Below are 23,106 nucleotides of genomic sequence, written 5' to 3'. Positions count from 1 at the left end.
CTTTTATCAAAAACTTGTACCGTGCCCCCCTAGCTAACATACTAGTTAACAATATATTCTCGGCGAACATTTATCTACATAGAGGCACCCGACAGGGCTGCCCCTTATCACCCCTCCTCTTTAACATTGCCCTGGAACCGCTGGCTATCAAGTTAAGACAGATTTTTCCTGGCATAGACTTGGCAGGGCATCCACAACATTTGGCGCTATATGCGGACGACATGCTCTTGTTTGTACAGAACCCCCGCACTTATATACCGCATATACTAGAAACCCTCACCGACTTTGGCCGATTTTCAGGCTATAAAGTCAATATGCACAAATCCGAGATCCTGTGGCTTCTCGGAAAAACCAACTCAAATGGGGAGTTTCCGTTCTCGGTGGCTAAACATGACATCACTTACCTTGGCATTAAGATTTCTGCTAACCCAAATAAGCTATACTCTAATAATTTGACACCCATATGCGCAAAACTACAGGCGCAGATGGACAGCTGGAGATCCCTTCCTCTGTCACTCTCAGGTAGGATCAATCTTCTTAAAATGGTGATACTTCCCCGCCTTCTATATCCGCTTCTTATGCTTCCCCTACTATTAAGTAAGGCTGATGTCAAAATGCTAAACGCGGCGGCGACCCGCTTCATTTGGAAGGGGGGTAAGCCACGGATCTCGAGGGAAAAACTGAGCATGGGTTTTCTTAATGGAGGCCTGGCTTTGCCAGACTTCAGGCTGTACAATTGGGCAGCTCTGATTCGCCTGGTGCTTGACTGGCAAGTGGGAACTCATCATTATTGTCGGTCCTCTGTGGAGCAGGCCACTCTGGGGGATGTCTCCCTGGCATACCTACCACATGTCTCAAACATGAGATCGGTGAGGGCCCTAGGCCTTAATATGTTATTTAGCGAACCACTAAAGGCCTGGCATCAGGCTCATAAGTTCCTCAATAAATCTTGTCATGCCTCAAGCTACCTGCCTATTATCAAAAATCCAGATTTCCCGGCGGGTTCGGAAACCCAACCCTTCGTGGTCTGGGAGCAGAAAGGACTGACCTCACTTAAACAATTATTAATCCCGCTAACAAAAGAGGTTAAAACCTTTGGTGCTTTACAGAGAGAGTTCGGGATACCGAGAACACATTTCTTTGCCTTTCTGCAGGTACGTCACTACATCAACTCTTTAACTCGGAGCACACCTGAATTTTGGGAGGGCTCCCCCTTCCGCATCTCACAAACACTATACACCATGGGTAGGTTCTCCTTATCGGAAATCTATCAAACTCTCATACAACATAGAGCACAGAGCACAAGGGATTCGATACAGACAGGGTGGTCCCGTATGGGATTTGAGGGTATTACTTGGGAAGACATAAGAAGAGGCCTCGAACGAACCAAATCAGCCACATTGTCCGCCATGTACAGGGAGTCTCAGATACGTTTCCTCCATAGGGCCTATCTCACACCAAGAACATTAGCCAAATGGGCTCCTACGCGCCCTAACCAATGTGTGAAATGTGCAGCAGAGGCACCTACTCTCTTACATTATATGTGGGAGTGTCCGTCAGTCAGACAGTACTGGAATAAAATACAATATTGGATCAATAAGTCCTTACAGATACACCTCACGCTTAGCCCAGAAACTATTCTATTTTTGCATTGGGAACCACAACATAGGCAACAAGACGCAATATTAAGCCTGGTAATTCTATTAGCTAGAAAATGTATCTTAAAAAAGTGGACAGTAAGGAAGGGCCCTTCCTTTGTGGGCTTTAGGAACCTACTTAGAACACAAATATTCACAGAACAAATGGATGTTAGGATGGATACTCAGAACAGGCTGGGTTTATTCTTGCGTAAATGGCGCAGACTCATACTTACATTCGAGTTGGAGATTCAGAGACTTATTCTGATCCCCTTTAGGGACTCAGTTCTTTTCATAGAAGCGGGACTGAGAGGGGAGTGGGCACATTTATTTTAAAACGACAATTGTCTCATAGGGGACCTGACTCCCCCCCCTCTCCTCCCTCACTTCCCACAGCCTCCCCCCCCCCCCTCCCGTTTTCCCCTCTTCTTCTTTTTTTTTTTTTTTTTCCTCCTCCGCCGGGCCTCAAGGATTTATTTATTTAGGTTATTAGTTAGAATAGGTTACTTAAGTGTTTAGTTGTAGGTATGTTAATGGTATATTAAAGAAAATGGAAAAAGATTATGTCGGGGAAGTGCAATCACTCAGACCAAGTAAATATCATGTAAGATAAGAACGTAGTGTGGTCAAGTGAAGAAAATATTCCACCTCTCATAATGTGACATTGCTATGTTTCATACTGTGTTTAATTTTGGATCTACAATGTAAATCTTGTCACCAGACATGATATCCGCACAAAATGTAATAACTGGAATGTGTGTATTGCTTTACCGGACAACAATAAAAAGATATTTGAAAAAAAAGTGCAAATGACTAACAATAAAAATAATATCAAACAATGGTGACAGTATAGCAGGATACATACAGTAAGGTACCCAGGCACTACAGATCATAAGTATAGTCCTCATACAAAATCCAAATACTGGAGATTTCTCCAAACGTCCACTAAATAGCGGGTGTGCGGCAGCAAACACTCCTTCCAAGGCTGATGGCACCAGTGACGATCTGCAGATAGAAGGGAGAAAAAAAGGAGGCGCCACAATAGTGTGAGATTGTAGATGACAGAGACCCCCACATACGATACATAATCACTTACAAGATTGCAAGCACTTGAGAAGTGCCCCAGGTGCAGACTGAACCATGAAAAGCTGTCCAGCGAGCTTATCCTCACGATAGAAGAGTCAAAGGGTTAACTTCAAAATCCCCCACACGTACTGGAGTCAGATATCAGCCGAACTGGTTTAGGAAATCCCAATCTAGGAAAAATTCAGCTCCCAAAAACTTTAGCCAGTAAGGTGAAAAATCGGCTGATATATAAAAACAGTAAAATAAAACATGCGTGATGACAGAAAGGTTAAAATATAACAATTAAGTTTATTATAACCTAATACACTACGCATTTCCCGGTCACAACAACCGTTTCATCAGGTGTAAATTACTAACACAGTCATCACACTATTTAAAACAAATCTCGGCGTCTCAAGCCTCAAGTTAGTATTATTGCCAGTTTGTTATGCGGAGTCATAAGGTAGAATATGATATATATTTTTATATTTTTATACTTATATAATTTTTGCCTAGTGATTTTTCCATAAGTATTATGTTTGTATTTATTGTCGGCGTTTTTTTGCTAATGAGCATAGCGAAGCTCTACAGCGGCTTCCTAAGAGTGACAGGTAACACTCCCACTTTGGGTTGGTATCACACGCCCCTCCTTATTGCCCTATCAACAATGAGCCGGCTCAGATGAACACCTCATTGGTTCATAGTTTTAGCGTGCATGCGCATTGTAAGGCTTGAGACGCCGAGATTTGTTTTAAATAGCGTGATGACTGTGTTAGTAATTTACACCTGATTAAACGGTTGTTGTGACCGGGAAACGCATAGTGTATTAGGTTATAATAAACGTAATTGTTATATTTTAACCTGTCATCACGCATGTTTTATTTTACTGTTTTTATATATCAGCCGATTTTTCACCTTACTGGCTAAAGTTTTTGGGAGCTGAATTTTTCCTAGATTGGGATTTCCTAAACCAGTTCGGCTCATATCTGACTCCAGTACGTGTGGGGGATATTGAAGTTAACCCTTTGACTCTTCTATCGTGAGGATAAGCTCACTGGACAGTTTTTAATGGTTCAGTCTGCACCTGTGGCACTTCTCAAGTGCTTGCAATCTTGTAAGTGATTATGTATCGTATGTGGGGGTCTCTGTCATCTACAATCTCACACTATTGTGGCGCCTCCTTTTTTTCTCCCTTCTATCTGTATCTTGTATAGACTGTCATGCAAGGGGTCATTTCTAGGGGGGCACTGGGCATTGTCATTAAAATGCAGAAACCGCAGAAGTTGTTTGCACCTATCCCTCTTCATAATCCCTTGGGAAATAGGATAGTTAGCCAGAATGAGATGCTGGTGACGAATGCCATGTTTTTTTTCTCACTATACCCATTACTAAGTTCAGTGCCAAAAACATTTTAATTTCTGTTAGGTCAGTGGGGTGCAAGATTTTTTTTTTTTTTTAAACCTAGTGAGAATTTGGATTTGCCAACAGATACTGGTTGGCATATAAATTTGTTTGAGTAGCTATGTTCTCAACGCTATCCACAATAGACAATAGCTGTATGTGCTCACCGATTTGCAGTGTTTTTACAGTGCTAAACCTCATAAGTACTGATATGAGACTCCAAGAAGAGCACAAGGGTTCTCAGTACATAAAAAAACACAGAGATTGGAAAAAATGCTGTGTTAGCCCCAAAACTAAGCACAATGGTGCTATTTGAAATTTCAACTCTTCATGCGATGTAAAACAAGTAAGTGTAGGTAATAACAGAGTGTTAAGGCAGATACTGACTTTTATAAAGGCCAAACTGATAGCAAGTAAAACGTAGCATTTAATCAAAGTTACGGTAAAAAGTCAATGTTGTACAGACCTGGACAGAGCAGTACTAAAAAAATAGAGAGAGCGTTACCTCTGACCCTCCACATGCATCACCTGACGTGTTTTGCCGAGGCTTTCTCAAAGGTGACATGCCATTGAACTGGAAAGGCCAGCTTTTAAATGCCCGGTCGATTTTGTCACTGAGCTCAACGCCCATTTTCCAAAACTGAAAGTGATGTATCGGCAAAGATTTAGCCAATAGCAAAATTATATTTCGTGTGTGTAAGGAGTTACTAGGTAGAATACAATTAGCATATTTTGCACAAACGGATACATTTGTTGCCTTTGTTGCTTAACTGACATTCCTGACGGTAAGTCTAAAGTATTAAGAAATTATATGCAACAAAGTATCTTCATAGCGAACAAAAGTGTTTATGCTTTATAGATCTAAGGCATAACAAAGACTTCAAATATTAATTAAGTATAAAATGAAAGGACATATGTATGCACTTCAGGGACAGATGAATTTTAGAGAATATCTAAGAGTTTATATGCAGGCACTAAGACACTAAGCCAATCATGCGTAATACGTACCAATACATATACCATATGCACATTAGTTATTTCCTGATATTTTCTAAAATTCCCCTGTCGCTGAAGCGCATACATTTGTCCTTTCATTGTATACGTAATTAATATTTTAAGTCTTTTTTATGCCTTAGATCTATATAGCATAAACACTATTGTTCACTTTTAGATGGTGGTAGGTTGGGAGCACCATCACTAGAAGTATCACTGTTAGAAGATCACTATCAGATAAAGCAAAGGTGTCACTCTCTGAATCCTGAGTGAGAATGGCGTAAGCCTCTTTTGAATATAGTATGATGCCAAAGGGGATTTTTTTTAACATTTTTTTTCCCTTAACCCACCCACCAATTCCCACTGCATCCCCCAATTATCTCTTCTATCCATCAAAATAAACCGTACAAACCACTCAAAAAAAAGTACTCTTACCAGTTGTAAACAGAACAGAAAAGGTTTATTTCTTTTTTTTACTCCTACCTAATACTAAATCCCTCAACCCACCCCCCAATACCTACTTCACCTTCACTTCCCACTTCATCCCACAATTTCCACTTCCACTCAACAGAATCTATCCTACACACCACCCAAAAAATGTTAAAGAGCACTGAAAGGGTTATTTTTTTTAACTAATATTGAAAGAAGAAAAAAAAGTGTGATCAGACAGAGTGCAGGAAAAGGTTAAAAACATAAAAAATAAGGTATTAGTAAAACAAAAATCACACCTCAAAAGTAATAAACAGTACTATTGTACTGATCAGAGTAATAGCACTGTTATCAGCACTGAAATGGTGATTTGTTTTCTTTATATCATCGCAGTAAAGAATTGTGGGACACTTTGTAGCACAGATCAGTCTTCCTCTCTCACCTCAGATCAGACAAGAGAGTGCTGACAGCCAATGATTCCACTTATTGGCTGTCGCATTGTATCAGTGACTCATCATCACTGCATCTATGCTCCGATCCGATCTACCACAGTGTTTAACAATGAAGAGCAGAAAGGGGCTGCACAACATTTCTAGGATGGCATAGAACATCCTAACGTCCTGAACAGGTTAACAACCATGTTTACTAATCAGCTGAAATTTTCACCTGTGCTCCAGTTCAGATATCCTGAAAATCTGTCCTGTTAGGGAGGCCTGGGGACACATTTGAAACCCTCTGCTCTAATACCAACTCTTACTCACTAACACTTACTAAACATTAGTCTGTGGCAATCAGTATTATAGCTGTGAGTTCTAGAAAATGTAATGCATCAAAATCAGCTTTATGAGGTCAACCTATCAAGCTGTGGAGGCACCTTTGGAGCCCTTATGGAACCTGTAGCCAATAGAAGCAATGGTCTTAAAAGCAGTGTTTCTTAATCTTTCCATCACCTCTAAGGTGTTGAATAAAAATCCGACCAGGGTGATTCATAGCCTTCTCTTGTAGGTCTGGCTGTACTAGAGTGGGGGGCAGCATTGCTTGGGCTGCTGCTCGCACAATGATAGATGTCACAATCTTGTATGGACAGGTTTCCTGGTTGAGTGGATACAGAATGAAAATTAGGTGGAGGTGAGGCAGTTCCTTTATTCACTTTGGAAACTGGGACATTTGCCCTATAAGGGAATTAGAGGAAAGGACAGCAGGCGACAGAGCTCCCAACCTGTTAGGGTTAATTGCAGTTAGAATTATGATGGTCAGAATTGCAGTTTGTGTTAAACTGTGGTAGGAAATTAGGTGGGCAGTGGGTAGTAAGGGTATGCATGATTGTCTAACCAAAAAGCAGATGCACAAGTTGAAATAGTTGCTTCATAAAAGGGGTCAAATAATAGAATTAGAGGGCACTGCTATGTGCTAGTGGCTCCCATAGAAAATAATGTCATTATTACTGGGAGGTTTAAGTATGTGACTACTTGATAAAACAATGAAACAATGATTGCAGAACACATAAGAAAGAACACAGTTAAAAAAAAAAAAAATTCATAAAAAGAACACAAATAAAATAAGTACAAATAGCTCTGAATTTCAATAAAACAACAAATTGGAAACAACTGTGGTACCAATTTGATCTAATTTTAAATTTAATAAAAATAAATATCATCATCAAAAAGGAACTTGATCAAAATGGTCAGACTTCCAACAATACCAGTGAGAAAAATAACCTGTAGCTGGGATGATTTCACAGTTTATATTAATTTAAAACAATTTGTTGTCTAACTCCCTCTGATAGTTAATATTCATTACTTTTATTTTTGTTTTAGATCCAAAGTGATTACAGGTATTTGAAGCAAAAGGGTTAAATTCATGTTCATCTAGCGCCACCTTCTGGTGCATTTATTTTTTTGTATTTCATACATTGAGCTGAGATTTCTCTTAGCAACAAGCTCCTGTTAAAAATAACCCTTATGCTATACTTGGAATTCACTTCAACTGTGTGTGCATTTTAAAACAGCAGTTCAGTCTTTTCTACTGTGCCAATGAAAATTATAATGTTATGTTTTTAAAGTGTTCTGGGGTTCACAAATGACGGCACCAGGATTATTTAAAGCAATACCTTTGCTATTTTTATCATTTTGCTATTTCAAGCTGCAAATGATATATAATGTATGTATTTTTAGGGTATAGATAAAGATATCTAAATTTTTATTTAACATAAAGGTTAATACTACCTGAACCAATAGCTTTTTTTTTTTTTAACATTGAACAATAAGAATACCAATGAATGAAAAACAATAGAAACCAAATCATATCTGTTACTTTTCACAGATTGCAGTAAAGCATGTCCTTACCTTTATGTGTTTTCAGTTTTTCTTCTTGGATATTCACTCAAGAACAAACTACCTGTACAAATCATGTTCATAGGTGTAACAAAGTCTAATATATTATTAGAATTGAATTACATGCACATAATACCTTACAGAGTAGAAAAAAGGTGATTGCTTGATTGAATGTATTAATCAACATGAAAAACAAAGATTCAGGTTAGCAAACTTGAATTTAGCCTTGATATGCCACCCAGACAGTATTTTAATGCCATGGGGCTGGATTAAATGAAATAAGCTTCCTGTAGTAAGATCTTTGTTTCAGCACTAACTACAAATAGCAAATCATTAGCTATCAAACTTCACTTGTTACAAGTGTTCCCTCTAAGGCCAGTTTTGAGAGCAGCCCAGCAGCGAAACAGTTAATAAGGGAACCATACCTTGTATTCTGCATTGTGTAGTGTTTGCTAATTGACCAAAATAACTATTTCTCTACTGGGCCACTCACAAAACTGGCCTTAAAGGGAACACTGCTTGCTACTAATTATAGCAAGAACAAGGAAGCTTAGCTCATGTAGAGAAGCCAGAAGTTGTGGCTGGCTATACTTTTAATGGTATTTCTGCATTGTAGACAACATATCATACAACGCTTGCTAGAAATCTACTAATATTTCTAAGCTGTTGCTACATTTCTTCTTGCTATAGGACGATTCAGCTAAAGTGATGGTAAATCCAAGCCTATAGCAAACGGTAGGATGTACCATCACTAGAAATAAACATTTGTTTCTGTCATTGTTTCTTAAAAAACTATGTTAAAATTCCCCCTATCTGTAAGGCAAGAGTATATCGCTAACTCAGGGCCTCCGGCCGCCCACGGCACAGCACTTTCTTCAATAAGTGGAATTTCCCACCTCTAAACCAATAGCCATGCATGTCATCTGACATCCTAACATGGCTATAGGTCAAGAGGTAAAACCTTTTCTAATAACTAAGCTTTATAAGATTGAATTTTAGATTAAAAAATAAACTTTGAAAGTTACGTTTATTAATCTTTCCTTTTGGTATATATGTCAAAACACCACTAAATATTATCAAAACTAAATTTAATTTAATAGATATATACTATAATGGAGTTAGTAGTAATACCAAAACATTGTTAAATATACTTATGGTTTTAAAATATTACAAAACATAAATATTAATCTTTGCACTGCACTTTTTTAAATAAATATTTGTGTGATACCTGCATAATTTATTTGTTAATTATTTTAAGATGTTTGCAGTTGTATTTATGTGTATAATAAAATGCTACTGTGTGACTGTTCTTTTTTTGTAAATATAAATATAAATACATTCTTTATTTCTTGTAACTTACAAAAAACGAGGGAAGGGAAATCAATCTCATTTAAAACTGCTACTGCTACAGTTACTTTGTTCCTGTATCTACCCCTTTCTGACTCCAAGAGGTAGTTCAAATGGACTAAAAAGGGGTTGTAGCCACTGGAGCAATGTTGCTATGGTTACGTAAGCAGAATCCATTATTTTTGTTATTATTGACATAGATCATACAATTTTAAACAACTTTCCAATTTACTTCTGTTCTAATTGCATCTAATTTGCTTAATTATTTTGGTATTGTTTGTTGAAGGAGCAGAAATAAACTGCTGGGTGCCAACTAAAAACCAATTACACAAGGCATACATGCAGCTACCAATCAGCAGCATCTGAGCCTACCTAGGTATTCTTTTCAACAAAGGATACAAATATAACTAAACAAATTAGATAATAGAAATGAAATTTAAAGTTACTTAACATTGCATGCTCCTTCTGAATCATTAAAGACAAATTTGTATTGCATGTCCTTTTAAGGTTCAGGTCAAAGCTGAAAATAAATATAGAAATAAAGATGCTATCATGATGAAACTTCTAAGTGTGTTAGAATCTAATTAAAAAAAAACAGTTTTGGTTTAAAACCAGTCCCAACAGCTTTATTTTCTAATGTATGTTGTATAATTAATTTTTGCAACTTTTTCCTAATGAGCATGGCCAGTCATTTTTCTCCCCAGAAATGTTGGCAACCCTATTTTGTTGTCTCAATTAGCCCATCTAGTTAATAACAGTAAGATAGATTATGAGTTATGCACGCTATAGGGAAATTAACGAACGCACAGAAATTTGCGTTATTTAACCCCCTATAGCGCAGCCATTACAAGTTTTTCAAAACCCGGCTTGTGCATGCGATATGGTGCTTTTAAGTTCCATACCACACAAAAAGCAAGCATCGTTTTGACGTTCTTGTGCATGCTTTCACCATAGACATCAATAAGGAGAAGGTGTCTGAAACAGTCTAACACCTGCGATCGCAGAAAAAAAGCTCCGTAACACAGCCCCATTTATGTCTATGGGGAAAAAAAATAACGTTTAAACCTAACACCCTAACATAAACCCCGAGTTTAAACACCCCTAATCTGCCCCCCACCGACATCGCCAGCACCTACATAATGCTATTGACCCCTAATCTGCCGCCCCGATATCGCCGCCACCTAAATAAAACTATTAATCCCTAATCTGCTGCTCCCGATATCGCCGCCACTATACAAAAGTTATTAACCCCTATTCATTCGCACCCCAACATCACCCACACTATAATAAATCTTTTAACCCCTCTTCCGCCACTCCCTGACATCGCTGCAACAAAATAAAGCTATTAACCTCTAAACCTCTGGCCTCCCACATCACTACAACTAAATAAATCTATTAACCCCTAAACCGCCAGCCCCCCATATTGCAACAACCTAAATTAAAATATTAACACCTACACCTACCCCTAACCCTACCCCTAAACCTAATCCTAACCCTAACCCCAAACCTAACCATAATACCCCCTAACATTAGCATAATTACAATAGAGCTAAATTAAACTTACAATTTTTAAGTATATACTACCTAGTTAAAACTAAATACATACTTACCTGTGAAATAAAACCTAAGCTAGCTACAATATAACTAATAGTTATATTGCAGCTAGCTTAGGTTTTATTTTTGTTTCACAGGTAAGTTTGTATTTATTTTAACTAAGTAGACTAGTTAGTAAAAAGTTATTAACTATTTACTAACTACCTAGTTAAAATAAATACAAACTTACCTGTGAAATAAAGCCTAAGCTACCTTACACTAAAACCTACCATTACAAAAAATAACAAACAAAATTATACAAAATAAAAAATAATTACACCTAATCTAATAGCCCTATCAAAATAAAAAAATCCACCCAAAATAAAAAACCCTAGCCTACAATAAACTACCAATAGCCATTAAAAGGGCCTTTTTTAGGGCATTGCCCTAAATTAAACAGTTCTTTTACCTATAAAAAAAATTACAAAGATCCCCCAACAGTAAAACCCACCACCCAACCAACCCCAGAAAATTAAAAACCTAATTCTAAAAACAAACTAAGCTACCCATTGCCCTGAAAAGGGCACTTGGATGGGAACCACCCAAATTTTTTTTAAAAAACCTATCACTAACCCCCGAAGATCCACTTACATTTTTTGAAGTCCCGCTTGAACACATCCAAGCGTCGAGAAGTCTTCAGCCAGGCGGCCTCTTCAATCTTCATTCAGGCGGCATCTTCTATCTTGATCCCGGTGGTGTGGAGCAGGTCCATCCTGAAGACATCCAGCACGGAGCATCCTCTTCATACGGCCGCCGCCGTACGCTGAATCTTCAATGCAAGGGAGCCATTTAAAAATGGCATCCCTTGCATTCCTATTGGCTGAAAATTTTGAATCAGCCAATAAGAATTAGAGCTGCTGAAATTGTATTGGCTGTTCAAATCATATAAGAGCTGCTTAAAGGGACAGTCTAGGCCAAAATAAACTTTCATGATTCAGATAGAGCATGCAATTTTAAACAATTTTCCAATTTACTTTTATCACCAATTTTGTTTTGTTCTCTTGGTATTCTTAGTTGAAAGCTTAACCTAGGAGGTTCATATGCTAATTTCTTAGACCTTGAAGCCCACCTCTTTCAGATTGCATTTTAACAGTTTTTCACCACTAGAGGGTGTTAGTTCACGTATTTCATATAGATAACACTGTGCTCGTGCACGAGAAGTTATCTGGGAGCAGGCACTGATTGGCTAGACTGCAAGTCTGTCAAAAGAACTGAAAAAAGGGGCAGTTTGCAGAGGCTTAGATTCAAGATAATCACAGAGGTTAAAAGTATATTATTATAACTGTGTTGGTTAGGCAAAACTGGGAACTGGGTAATAAAGGGATTATCTATCTTTTTAAAACAATAAAAATTCTGGTGTAGACTGTCCCTTTAAATCCTATTGGCTGATTTAAACAGCCAATAGGATTTTAGCACTTCTAATTCTATTGGTTGATTCAACATTTTCAGCCAAAAAGAATGCAAGGGACGCCATCTTGAATCACGTACCTTGCATTCAACATAAAGGATCTATTCAGAATTTTTTTTCCCCTGAACTCTCTTTTTTTTATTGTGCTAAACATAAATGGGAAAAAATCAAAGTCTCAATAATATGATGAAAGAGATCTGGCAAGAGCAAGGAGTGCGTACAGAAGGCACTAACATTTGTTCAAGCAAGAACGCAACTCACTGCCTACATGACTACAGCTTTGCTGTCCCTGAGGGAAAAAAGGGTGCCTTCATATAAAACAGTAAGACGCATCTCCTTAAGCTCAAATAATACATAACTTATTCCTGACCATGCTGCTTTCTGTTAAAATATACAACGAAATAAAGCGCTACAAAGTGAGTTAGCCCTTTCAGAATAAAACCGCTGCAAGATGGGCAAACGAATGTCGCTATAAAAGCAATCATAATATCGTAACTTACTGCCGCCATGACTTCAGTTAGCTGTACATGCCAGATAAAATGGCGCAAATTTTCAAAAGGCGCATCAGATGAAGCAGCATATAATGAACACAAAATATATTAAGTCTGCTCCATTATAATACACAGTAGAGATAAGAATATACCAAGGGATTTGATTGCTAAGTCTAAGATCACAAGATCCCCCCGGAGTCTTTTACAAGAGCGCGCCAATCTCCTAGTCCTGAGCTAAAATGCGAAACAACGCAGGAGATAAAATGGCAGCACCAATCAAACAAACAGCCCAAAAAATACTGTTAAAAGAGCTTTGGCTACACAGATCACACGCCTAAAAGATCTACATGAAAGGAAAAAGTTTAACCCACCCAAGAAGTTAGGTAACATTTCCTTAAATCCCCCAGGGATGTATAAAATACACAAACTCCTCAAATAAGGAGTGTAAAGGGGCCGTAAACACAAAATCCTTACCTTAGGGATCAGGAGCTGCCAGCCTAATGAAATGCTAGCGTGCGGTTGTCTCTGAAAAATTTAGGAAAGATAAATGAAACCGCTGCCCCAGAGGAGTATCTAAACCCAGAAATTAAAAGCTTTACTAGAAGTCATCTGTTCTGGATAATATATCTCCTTCCCTCTCTGGAGGGTACCCTGCAAAATAAATATAAGTCCCTCACCCTTAAAGCCTCATTTGATTAGACAAAAAGCCATGGGGGCAGGGATACAGGGACTCACGGTTAGAAGTCTTCATTCTTCTCATCAACTCCAGGTGTGACAGATTCAGCCAATCTCTGACTGTGACCTGCAGTCAAAGAAAAAACAGAGTAACCAACCCTGGTTTTCTATAAAGGGGTAGCAAAAATGTTAGAAGTTAAACAAAGCCCATCTCTCCGTCTTCTAACTGCTAAAAAACACTCTTACTAAAGAGATTGACATGGACACAGTATAGCCCCAATAATTGCTTGCAGGGAAGTACCCTTTAAGGATTAAAATCTTCAGACACCGTCTTCGCACATCCTTCCAATGATAGAGGCAAAGAATGACTTGGGGTTATGGGTGAGGGGAAGTGACACTTAAAAGGACACTGGACCCATTTTTTTTCTTGTATGATTCAGATAGAGCATGCAATTTTAAGCTACTTTCTAATTTACTCCTATTATCAATTGTTATCGTTCTCTTGCTATCTTTATTTAAAAAGCAGGAATGTAATGGATAGGAGCCGGCCCATTTTTGGTTGAGAACCTGGGTTATGCTTGCTTATTAGTGGATAAATGTAAGCCTCCAATAAGCAATCACTTTCCATGGTGCTAAACCTAAAATGGGCTGGCTGCTAAGATTTACATTCCTGCTTTTAAAATAAAGATAGCAAGAGAATAAAGAAAAATTAGTAATAGGAGTAAATAAGAAAATTGCTTAAAATGTTATGCTCTATCTGAATAATGAAAGGAAAAAAATTGGGTTCAGTGTCCCTTTAACAGCTCTGCTGGGGTGCTCTTTACCTCCTTCTGCTGGCCAGGAGTTGAATTCCCACTAGTAATTGGAATGAAATTGTGGACTCTCCATGCCATTGGAAAGAAATGATGAAGTCACACTCAGCTACATTACGAGTCCCACATTGCAAACACTATATTATATGTATTAACCCCTAATCTGCCGCTCCCGACATCGCTGCCACTTAAAAAAAATATTAACCCCTATTCCACCACTCCCCGACATCGTCACCACTATAATAAATGTATTGACCCCTAAACTGCCACCCTCCCGCATCGCAAACACTATTTAAATATCATTAACCCCTAATCTGATGTCCGCCCACATCTCCCCCACTGTACTAAAGTTATTAAGCCCTACACTGCTGCCACTATAATAAACCTATTAACCCCTAAACCACAAGCCTCCCACAACGAAATATACTAAAGTAAACTATTAACCCCTAAACCAAAAGTCCCCCACATTGCAATAAACTAAATTAAACTATTAACCCCTAAACCTAACGCCCCCTAACTTTAGAGTAAAATTACAATTTTCCTATCTTAAATTAAATTAAAACTTACCTGTCAAATTAAAAAAAACTAAGTTTAAACTAACAATTAAACTAATACAATTATTAAACTAAAATTAAACTAACTACCAATTAAATAAAACTAAACTACATATTAAAAAAATCCCAACACTACTCTAAAAATAACAAAGTATCTTAATACAAAAATAAAAAATACTAAATTACAAAAAATAACAAACACTAAATTACGACAAATAACAAATGAAAAATAAAAAATAAATAAACCTAATCTAATAGCCCTATCAAAATAGGGGTTAATATTTTTTTTAAGTGACGGCAATGTCGTGAGCAGTAGATTAGGGGTTAATACATTTAATATAGTGTTTGCGATGCAGGAGGGCCTCAGTTTAGGGGTTAATAGGTAGTTTATGGGTGTTTAGTGTATTTTGTTGCAGTTTAGTTATGAGTTTTATGTTACAGATTTGTAGCGTAAAACTCATAACTACTGCTTTTAGATTGTGTTACGGATCTTGTAGTTTTAGGCTGTAACGCAAGTTTTTTAGCCTCACCGCATAACTCGTAATGGCAGCACTATGTGAATCCCATGAAAAAACGTAATTTTTACTAGTGCGGTACTGACTATACCGATAAGACTCGTAATGGCTGCAATGCTGTTTTAACGCTAAAAATGCCATATTTTCAGCGTTAAAAGACAAACGCACAACTCGTAATCTAGCTGAGTGTGAATTCATCATTTCTTTCCAATGGCATGGAGAGTCCACGATTTCATTACAATTACTAGTGGGAATTCAACTCCTTTAGGCTGGAGCTATTACCAGAACATGTTCTTTCAAGTTATAACGACATTGTAACTTTTTTTGCTTATTTCCATTAATTTTTTCACATTGTGAGATATACTCCTCTTCAACTTAGGTTATTCTGTTGATAATGTTATGTGCTCCTCTTTTAAATTGTGTATATGGGTTTTTAATGTTTATAATGTTTTTAATGCTTTTTTGCAATGCAAAAAAACAAATATTCACATTGGAGCATTAAATAAGAACAAAATTGGATGCAATATGGTTTACATCCACAAGATGTCACTACTGTGCGAGAAATGCTCCCATGTGAATAGGTAACAGGTGGAGGTATAAAAGACAGGAACCTGTATAATTAAGTATACATGCAGGCCTGAAACGTTACGTGTGTACGTTACGTTCTGGGACCCTACATGGAAGAATAAAGGTCTTTTATTGATTTTGGAGGCTGGAATCTTTTTGTTTTTTATGAGACAGCTGTACAGCAGCCTCCAGAGAGAATTACGGCTCATTTTACTAGGTATGTCTCTTCTTCCTGGGCTTTCGAAAAGGAAGCTACTGTGGAACAAATCTGCAAGGCGGCTACTTGTTCCTCATTGCATACCTTTTCCAAATTCTACAAATTTGATACTTTCGCCTTGGCTGAGGCCTACTTTGGGAGAAAAGTTTTTCAAGTGGTGATGCCTTCTGTTTAGGTCCGCCTGTCTTGTTCTCCCTTCCTTTCATTCTGTGTCCTCTAGCTTGGGTATTGGTTCCCACTAGTAATGGGAATGAAATTGTGGACTCTCCATGTCATTGGAAAGAAAACAAAATGTATGCTTACCTGATAAATTTCTTTCTTTCCTGGCATGGAGAGTCCACTGGCATGGAGAGTCCACGACCCGCCCTTAAAGGGACATTATACACTCATTTTTTCTTTGCATGAATGTTTTGTAGATGATCTATTTATATAGCCCATAAAGTTTTTTTTTTTTTTTAAATGTATTTCAGACTCCTAACCAAGCCCCAAAGGTTTATGAGAATACCGTCAGATACCTACTCCAGCTTGCTCATGTTTGTGTAAAGGGTCTTTTCATATGGAAAAGAAGGGGGAGGGTGGGAGTGTCTTATTTCCCACTTCTTTCCAGCTACCTTTTCAACAGAGCTAAAATGAGAGCTTCTAAGTAAGTTTTTAAACAGTTTTATACTGGATTTTTATATCAGTATCTCTGCATCTTATTCTTTATAGTAGTGTCTATTACATGCAGTTATATGAAAATGAGTGTATACTGTCCCTTTAATTACATTTAAGACGGCAGTTTTTTGGTACAAACCTCAGTCACCTCTATACCCTTGTGTTTATCTTCTTTTTCAATTTTTCTTTGGCCGAATGACTGGGGATTATGGGTAAGGGAAGTGACACTTAACAGTTCTGCTGGGGTGCTCTTTGCCTCCTCCTGCTGTCCAGGAGTTGAATTCCCACTAGTAATTGGAATAAAATTGTGGACTCTCCATGCCAGCGAAGAAAGAAATTTATCAGGTAAGCATACTTTTTGATTTTCTAAAGTTTACAGTAAAATACTTTAATAATTTAATAGCTTCATATTTAAAGGGACAGTCTACTTCAGAATTGTTATTGTTTAAAAAGACATATAATCCCTTTTATTACCCATTCTCCAGTTTTGCATAACCAACACGGTTATATTAATATACTTTTTACCTTTTTGACTACCTAGGTAACTCCACAGGCGTTAGCACAATGTTATCTATTTGGCACACATAAACTAGGGCCCTCTAGCTTTGAAAATCTGCCAAATACATTAATTTAAGAGGCGGCTTTCGGTAGCTTATAAATGAGCTTATAAGCCTAATTAGGTTTAGCAGGTGTACAGCCCTTCATGTGAAAGAGAGGTGTCTCCTGTTTCCAAAATGGGGGTCACTTTCCTCAATTTAATAATTATATAGGGGTGCTTATATTTCTTAATTAAGGACCACTGCTCCTTAATTCGTCCACCATTTCTGAGGCGGCAGACAGCAATCAGCCCGATCGGATACGATTCTGGATGATTGACACCTCCTGCTAGCAGCCAATTGGCCGTGAATGTGCAGGGGACGGCATTGCACAAGCATTTCACTAGAAATGCAGGTGCAATGATAAATGCTGAATAGAGAAGTTTCGAGTAAGACATCAGTGCAGAATAAAAAGTCACAAAGCCAATGGTGAAAACAAAGGATCCCTAAAACCTCTATAAATGCATTGGAATATAAAAATACCCTCATAAAACAGAGAGAAATTACACCATAGCGCTATAAAAAAAATACAGCCTAAAGGACATTATATGACAAAAAATATGAAATAATTTGTATAGGAATATAGATAGCAACAATTTAATCTGAAACTAAAGTATCACATAAAAACAAAAACTGCTAGAGTATCCAGTCAAAAAACAGCTAAAAAAATAAAAGAAAAAAACATATGCAAGTTAGGAGATAGGAATCCAGCTTTCCAATTTTCTTCCATTATCTCATTTGCTTTGTTCTCTGGATATCCTTTCTTGAAAATCATACATAGGTAGGCTCCAGAGCAGCAATGCACTAATGGGAGCTAGCTGGTGATTGGTGGCTGCTCTTATATCTCTCTTGTCATTGACTCATTCAATAAATGAAGCTAGCTCCAAGTAGTGTATTGCTGCTCCTTCAATGAATGATACCAAGTAAATTAAGCAAATTTGATAACAGAGGTAAATTATAAAGTTGTTTAAAATTATAGGCTCTATTTGAATCAAGAAACAATTGTTTTTCAACAAGCAAGCTTGCTCTATAAGGGCTCCTAACCTGCATACACAGCTTGATAAACGCATCCAAGAATGTATTGCATAAGACTATCGTGTACCATTTTGCATTATCTAGAATAATACCTTTTATTTTCAAACTTGCACTGATAAATCTATGGTGATAATGTAGTTAACATTTAAATTAAATAAAGATATTTACGCCAATACTAAGATATAGTTAAATTGCATAGTTTGCTTGATACTATATATTGCAATTAACTAATAAAGTCAAATTACTATTTTTTAAGTTGTTTATTGTCATTCCTTAAAGGGACAGTCAAGTCCAAAAAAACCTTTCATGATTTAAATAGGGCATGGAATTTTAAACAACTTCCCAATTTACTTTTATCACCAATTTTGCTTTGTTCTCTTGGTATTCTTAGTTGAAAGCTAAACCTAGGAGGTTCATATGCTAATTTCCTAGACCTTGAAGACTGCCTCTAATCTAAATACATTTTGAACACTAGAGAGCATTAGTTCACGTGTTTCATATAGATAACATTGAGCTCATGCACGTAAAGTGACCTAGGAGTGACCACTGATTGGCTAAACTGCATGTCTGTCAAAAGAACTAAAATAAGGGGGCAGTCAGCAGAATCTTAGATACAAGATAATTACAGAGGTAAAACGTGTATTATTATAACTGTGTTGGTTATGCAAAACTGGGGAATGGGTAATAAAGAGATTATCTTTTTAAACAACAAAAATTCTGGTGTTGACTGTCCCTTTAAGCCTACTGTGTTGAATGTCTTATTGTTTTTTTCCCCAGGTGATTTGGGGTAAAGTTTGGCTTGCACTATGATAAATCGGCCCCATTGTATCTATAAGGAGTGTACTTTCCTAGCGCCCATACCGCAAATAACAATATATCTTCCATGTTGGACAATGGGGTGGTGTATTAATTTTAACTTAGGATGAAATTGTGGACTGGTGGTTTCGCAAAAAAAAAAAAAAAAAAACAGATTTACTAAGGAAAAGAATAAGTATGTTTTGTGTCTGAAATCTCTCTGGCTTTAAAATGAAGTAAAACAACTTACCTTTAGCTGTTTAACAGATAGCAACTGCAATGTTATTTTTCTAAACAATATTAGTTAAAACATTTGGTTTCTTGCATCATATAACAATGCATAAATAAAAGTATGTTTTTAATTTGCTTTTACTAGTTGTTGAAGCTCGAAATCTCATTCCTATGGATCCCAATGGTTTGTCAGATCCTTATGTAAAGCTGAAGCTGATACCAGATCCAAAGAACCTCACCAAACAGAAAACCAGGACAGTCAAGTCAACTCTTAATCCTGTTTGGAATGAGTCTTTTATATTGTAAGTTCATGTGTTTGGAGTATTATTTGTATAATATATGTATTTATCATTTCTTACAAACAGAAAATAGGAAATTATGTTACATGGTTTTGCTCAGACGTACGCCAGATCTATTTGTGGTATTAATAGTGTAGGTCATTTGAATTGTTTTAGATATGTCAGTCTCTCAGGAAGAAAATTAAAGAATATCTCATGGTTAACAATATGTACAGATTCATAAACAAGCAAAATGACACACTGAACCTAACGGAATGTAATTAACCACTTTGCTCAGGGGAACTGAGAGAAAAACTAGTGCAAAAGAATTTTTAGCAGTTTTGCTATCACTCTTTTTAAACTGAATGAGAGCCTTTGTTTTCTTGATTTACCTATGAAATCTATATATTTTTAAAGTTAACACCCAAAGGTATTGATCTATGCCCATTTTGATATATTTGATACCGCTATTTGGCCGCCAAATACTATCATATAAATGAAAATTATTAACTTTGGGTTTCTTACTGAAATATTTGCAAACAACACACAGCTACTCTAGGGTCCCCTTTGTTCAGAAACAACAGACATGCATGGCTTTGCCATTGATTTTGGGTAATTAGAAGGCTTCTAATTGCAGCAGTGCACCAAACTTATGAAATTCCCCGCAGCAAAGGGGCTAATTAGTTAGATTGTAAGTAGACTTGTATGCAGCGAAAAAATTAGTTTTGGTTCGTTTCAGACTGATTCTGATTTTTTCTAATTTAGAATTCGGATCGATTCGAATTCAGATACATTTGAATGCATTTGTTTATGATTCATTCGTATTCGAATAAATTCTGATGTATTTGTTTCAGATTCGATTAATAAATTCGGAAGTTCAATACTATTTCAAATTCAAATGTGACATTCGAAAACGAATGTCATATTCAAATTTGAATATTATATTTATAAAACACAGTATTAGACTAGAAATACTATTTCGAATTTAAATGTGACATTCAAATTTGAATGTCACATTCGAATGTAGCATTCAAATTCAAATATTACATTTATTAAACACAGTTGTAGACTAGAAATAATATTTTGAATTCGAATGTGACATTCAAATTCGAATGTAGAATTCAAATTTGATTACATTCAAATTCGAATGTGACATTCGAATTTGAATATTACAATTTGAATGTAACGAATAAATCTGAACTAACCTGGATTTATTTGGTACAAATCCATTTGGATTAGATTCGTTTTGTTGTTAGGGTAATTTGGAAATTTAAACCATTCAAATCTCCGAAGTTAATTGTTGTTGTAGTTTAGGGATAACCCTACCATCTTACACCTCCCACCCCTGATCCCTCCCAAACATGTCTCTTTCCTCCCTCCCACTGGTTATAACCATCTTAGGTAGTTATAGACAGTATGGAGTTTAGTTTATTAGTTTATATATATATATATATATATATATATATATATATATTTATATGTGTGTGTATATGTATGTATGTATATGTATACATACATACATATACACAAAAAAAATGAAAAAGAAAACTCGTTCGTTATCCTGAACTAAGCTATTAATATTACACATTCAAATATTCTTCACATTGAAATATATGTAATATTTATATTTAAATATATATTTCTATATACATCTGATATATACCTATACCTGTATATATTTATATAGATTTATAGGTATAGATATATATTTAAAAAAAAATATTCAGATATAGAATAATGGATACATGTATAGCGCACAACCTTTGACTTAACCGACTCATGGCGCTGATAACAGGTGTTATTATTACCCAACTCAATGGTACTCATCTTACCGACCTCGGAAGGATTTGCTACAGTGTAAAGTAGTGAGTGTACCGCCTGTATAACAGTGTAATTTGCTGTCCCCTCAAAATAACTCAACACACAGCCATTAATGTCTAAACCATTGGCAACAAAAGTAAGTACATCCCAAGTGGAAATGTCCAAATTGGGCCCAAAGTGTCAATATTTTGTGTGGCCAACATTATTTTACAGCACTGTCTTAACCCTCTTGGGGATGGAGTTCCCCAGAGTTTAACAGTTTGCCACTGGAGTCCTCTTCCACTCCTCCATGACGACATCATGGAGCTGGTGGATGTTAGAGACCTTGTGCTCCCCCACATTCCATTTGAGGATGCCCCACAGATGCTCAATAGTGTTTCGGTCTGGAGACATGCTTGGCCAGTCGATCACCTTTACCCTTAGCTTCTTTAGCAAGGCAGTGGTCGTCTTGGAGGTGTGTTTGGGGTCATTATCATGTTGGAATGCTGCCCTGCGGCCCAGTCTCTGAAGGGAGGGGATCATCCTCTGCTTCAGTATGTCACAGTACATGTTGGCATTCATGGTTCCCTCAACGAACTGTAGTTTCCCAGTACTGGCAGCACTTATGCAGGCCCAGACTATGACACTCCCACCACCATGCTTGACTGTAGGCAAGATACACTTGTCTTTGTACTCCTCACCTGGTTTCCGCCACACATGCTTGACACCATCTGAACCAAATAAGTTTATCTTGGTCTCATCGGACCACAGGACATGGTTCCAGTAATCCAAAAATCCAAACTGTTTGCGGGATTTCTTGTGCATCATCTTTAGAAGAAGCTTCCTTCTGGGATGACAGCCATGCAGACCAATTTGATGCAGTGGAGGCATATGGTCTGAACACTGACAGGCTGACCCCACACCCCTTCAACCTCTTCAGCAATGCTGGCAGCACTCATATGTCTATTTCCCAAAGACAACCTCTAGATATGATGCTGATCACGTGCACTCAACTTCTTTGCTCAACCATGGCGAGGCCTATTCTGAGTGGAACCCGTCCTGTGAAACTGCTGTATGGTCTTGCCCACCGTGCTGCAGCTCAGTTTCAGGGTCTTGGCAATCTTCTTGTGGCCTAGGCCATCTTTATGTAGAGTAACAATTCTTTTTTCAGATCTTCAGAGAGATCTTTGCCATGAGGTGCCATGTTGAACTTCCAGTGACCAGTATGAGAGAGTGTGAGAGCGATAACACCAAATACGACACACCTGCTCCCTATTCACACCTGAGACTTTGTAACACTAACGAGTCACATGACACCGGGGAGGGGAAATGGCTAATTGTGCCCAATTTGGACATTTCCACTTAGGGATGAACTCACTTTTGTTGCCAATGGTTTAGACATTAATGGCTGTGTGTGGAGTTATTTTGAGGGGACACCAAATTTACACTGTTATACAGGCTGTACACTCACTACATTGTAGCAAAGTGTCATTTCTTCAGTGTTGTAACATGAAAAGATATAATAAAATATTTACAAAAATGTGAGGGGTGTACTCACTTTTGTGGGATACTGTGTATATATACTGTATATATATATATATATATATATATATATATATATATATATATATATATATATATATATATATATATATATATATATATATATATATATATATA

The 23,106-nt window shown here is 37.1% G+C and overlaps 1 protein-coding gene across 1 annotated transcript in view; it reads left to right on the top strand.

Annotated features, from left to right (window-relative positions):
- Nucleotides 1-23,106, top strand: part of PRKCG (protein kinase C gamma) — a 711,210-nt gene that overhangs the window by 445,959 nt on the left and 242,145 nt on the right. Inside the window, exon 6 of the mRNA XM_053690662.1 lies at nt 19,494-19,650. Within this exon, the coding sequence (XP_053546637.1) occupies nt 19,494-19,650 (157 nt within the window). The remainder of the gene's footprint in view (nt 1-19,493; nt 19,651-23,106) is intronic.

This window comes from Bombina bombina, chromosome 8, assembly GCF_027579735.1.
Source record: "Bombina bombina isolate aBomBom1 chromosome 8, aBomBom1.pri, whole genome shotgun sequence".
Taxonomy (NCBI): domain Eukaryota; kingdom Metazoa; phylum Chordata; class Amphibia; order Anura; family Bombinatoridae; genus Bombina; species Bombina bombina.
Note: the sequence above shows the minus strand (reverse complement) of the source record. Positions and strands in the feature narration are given on the sequence as shown.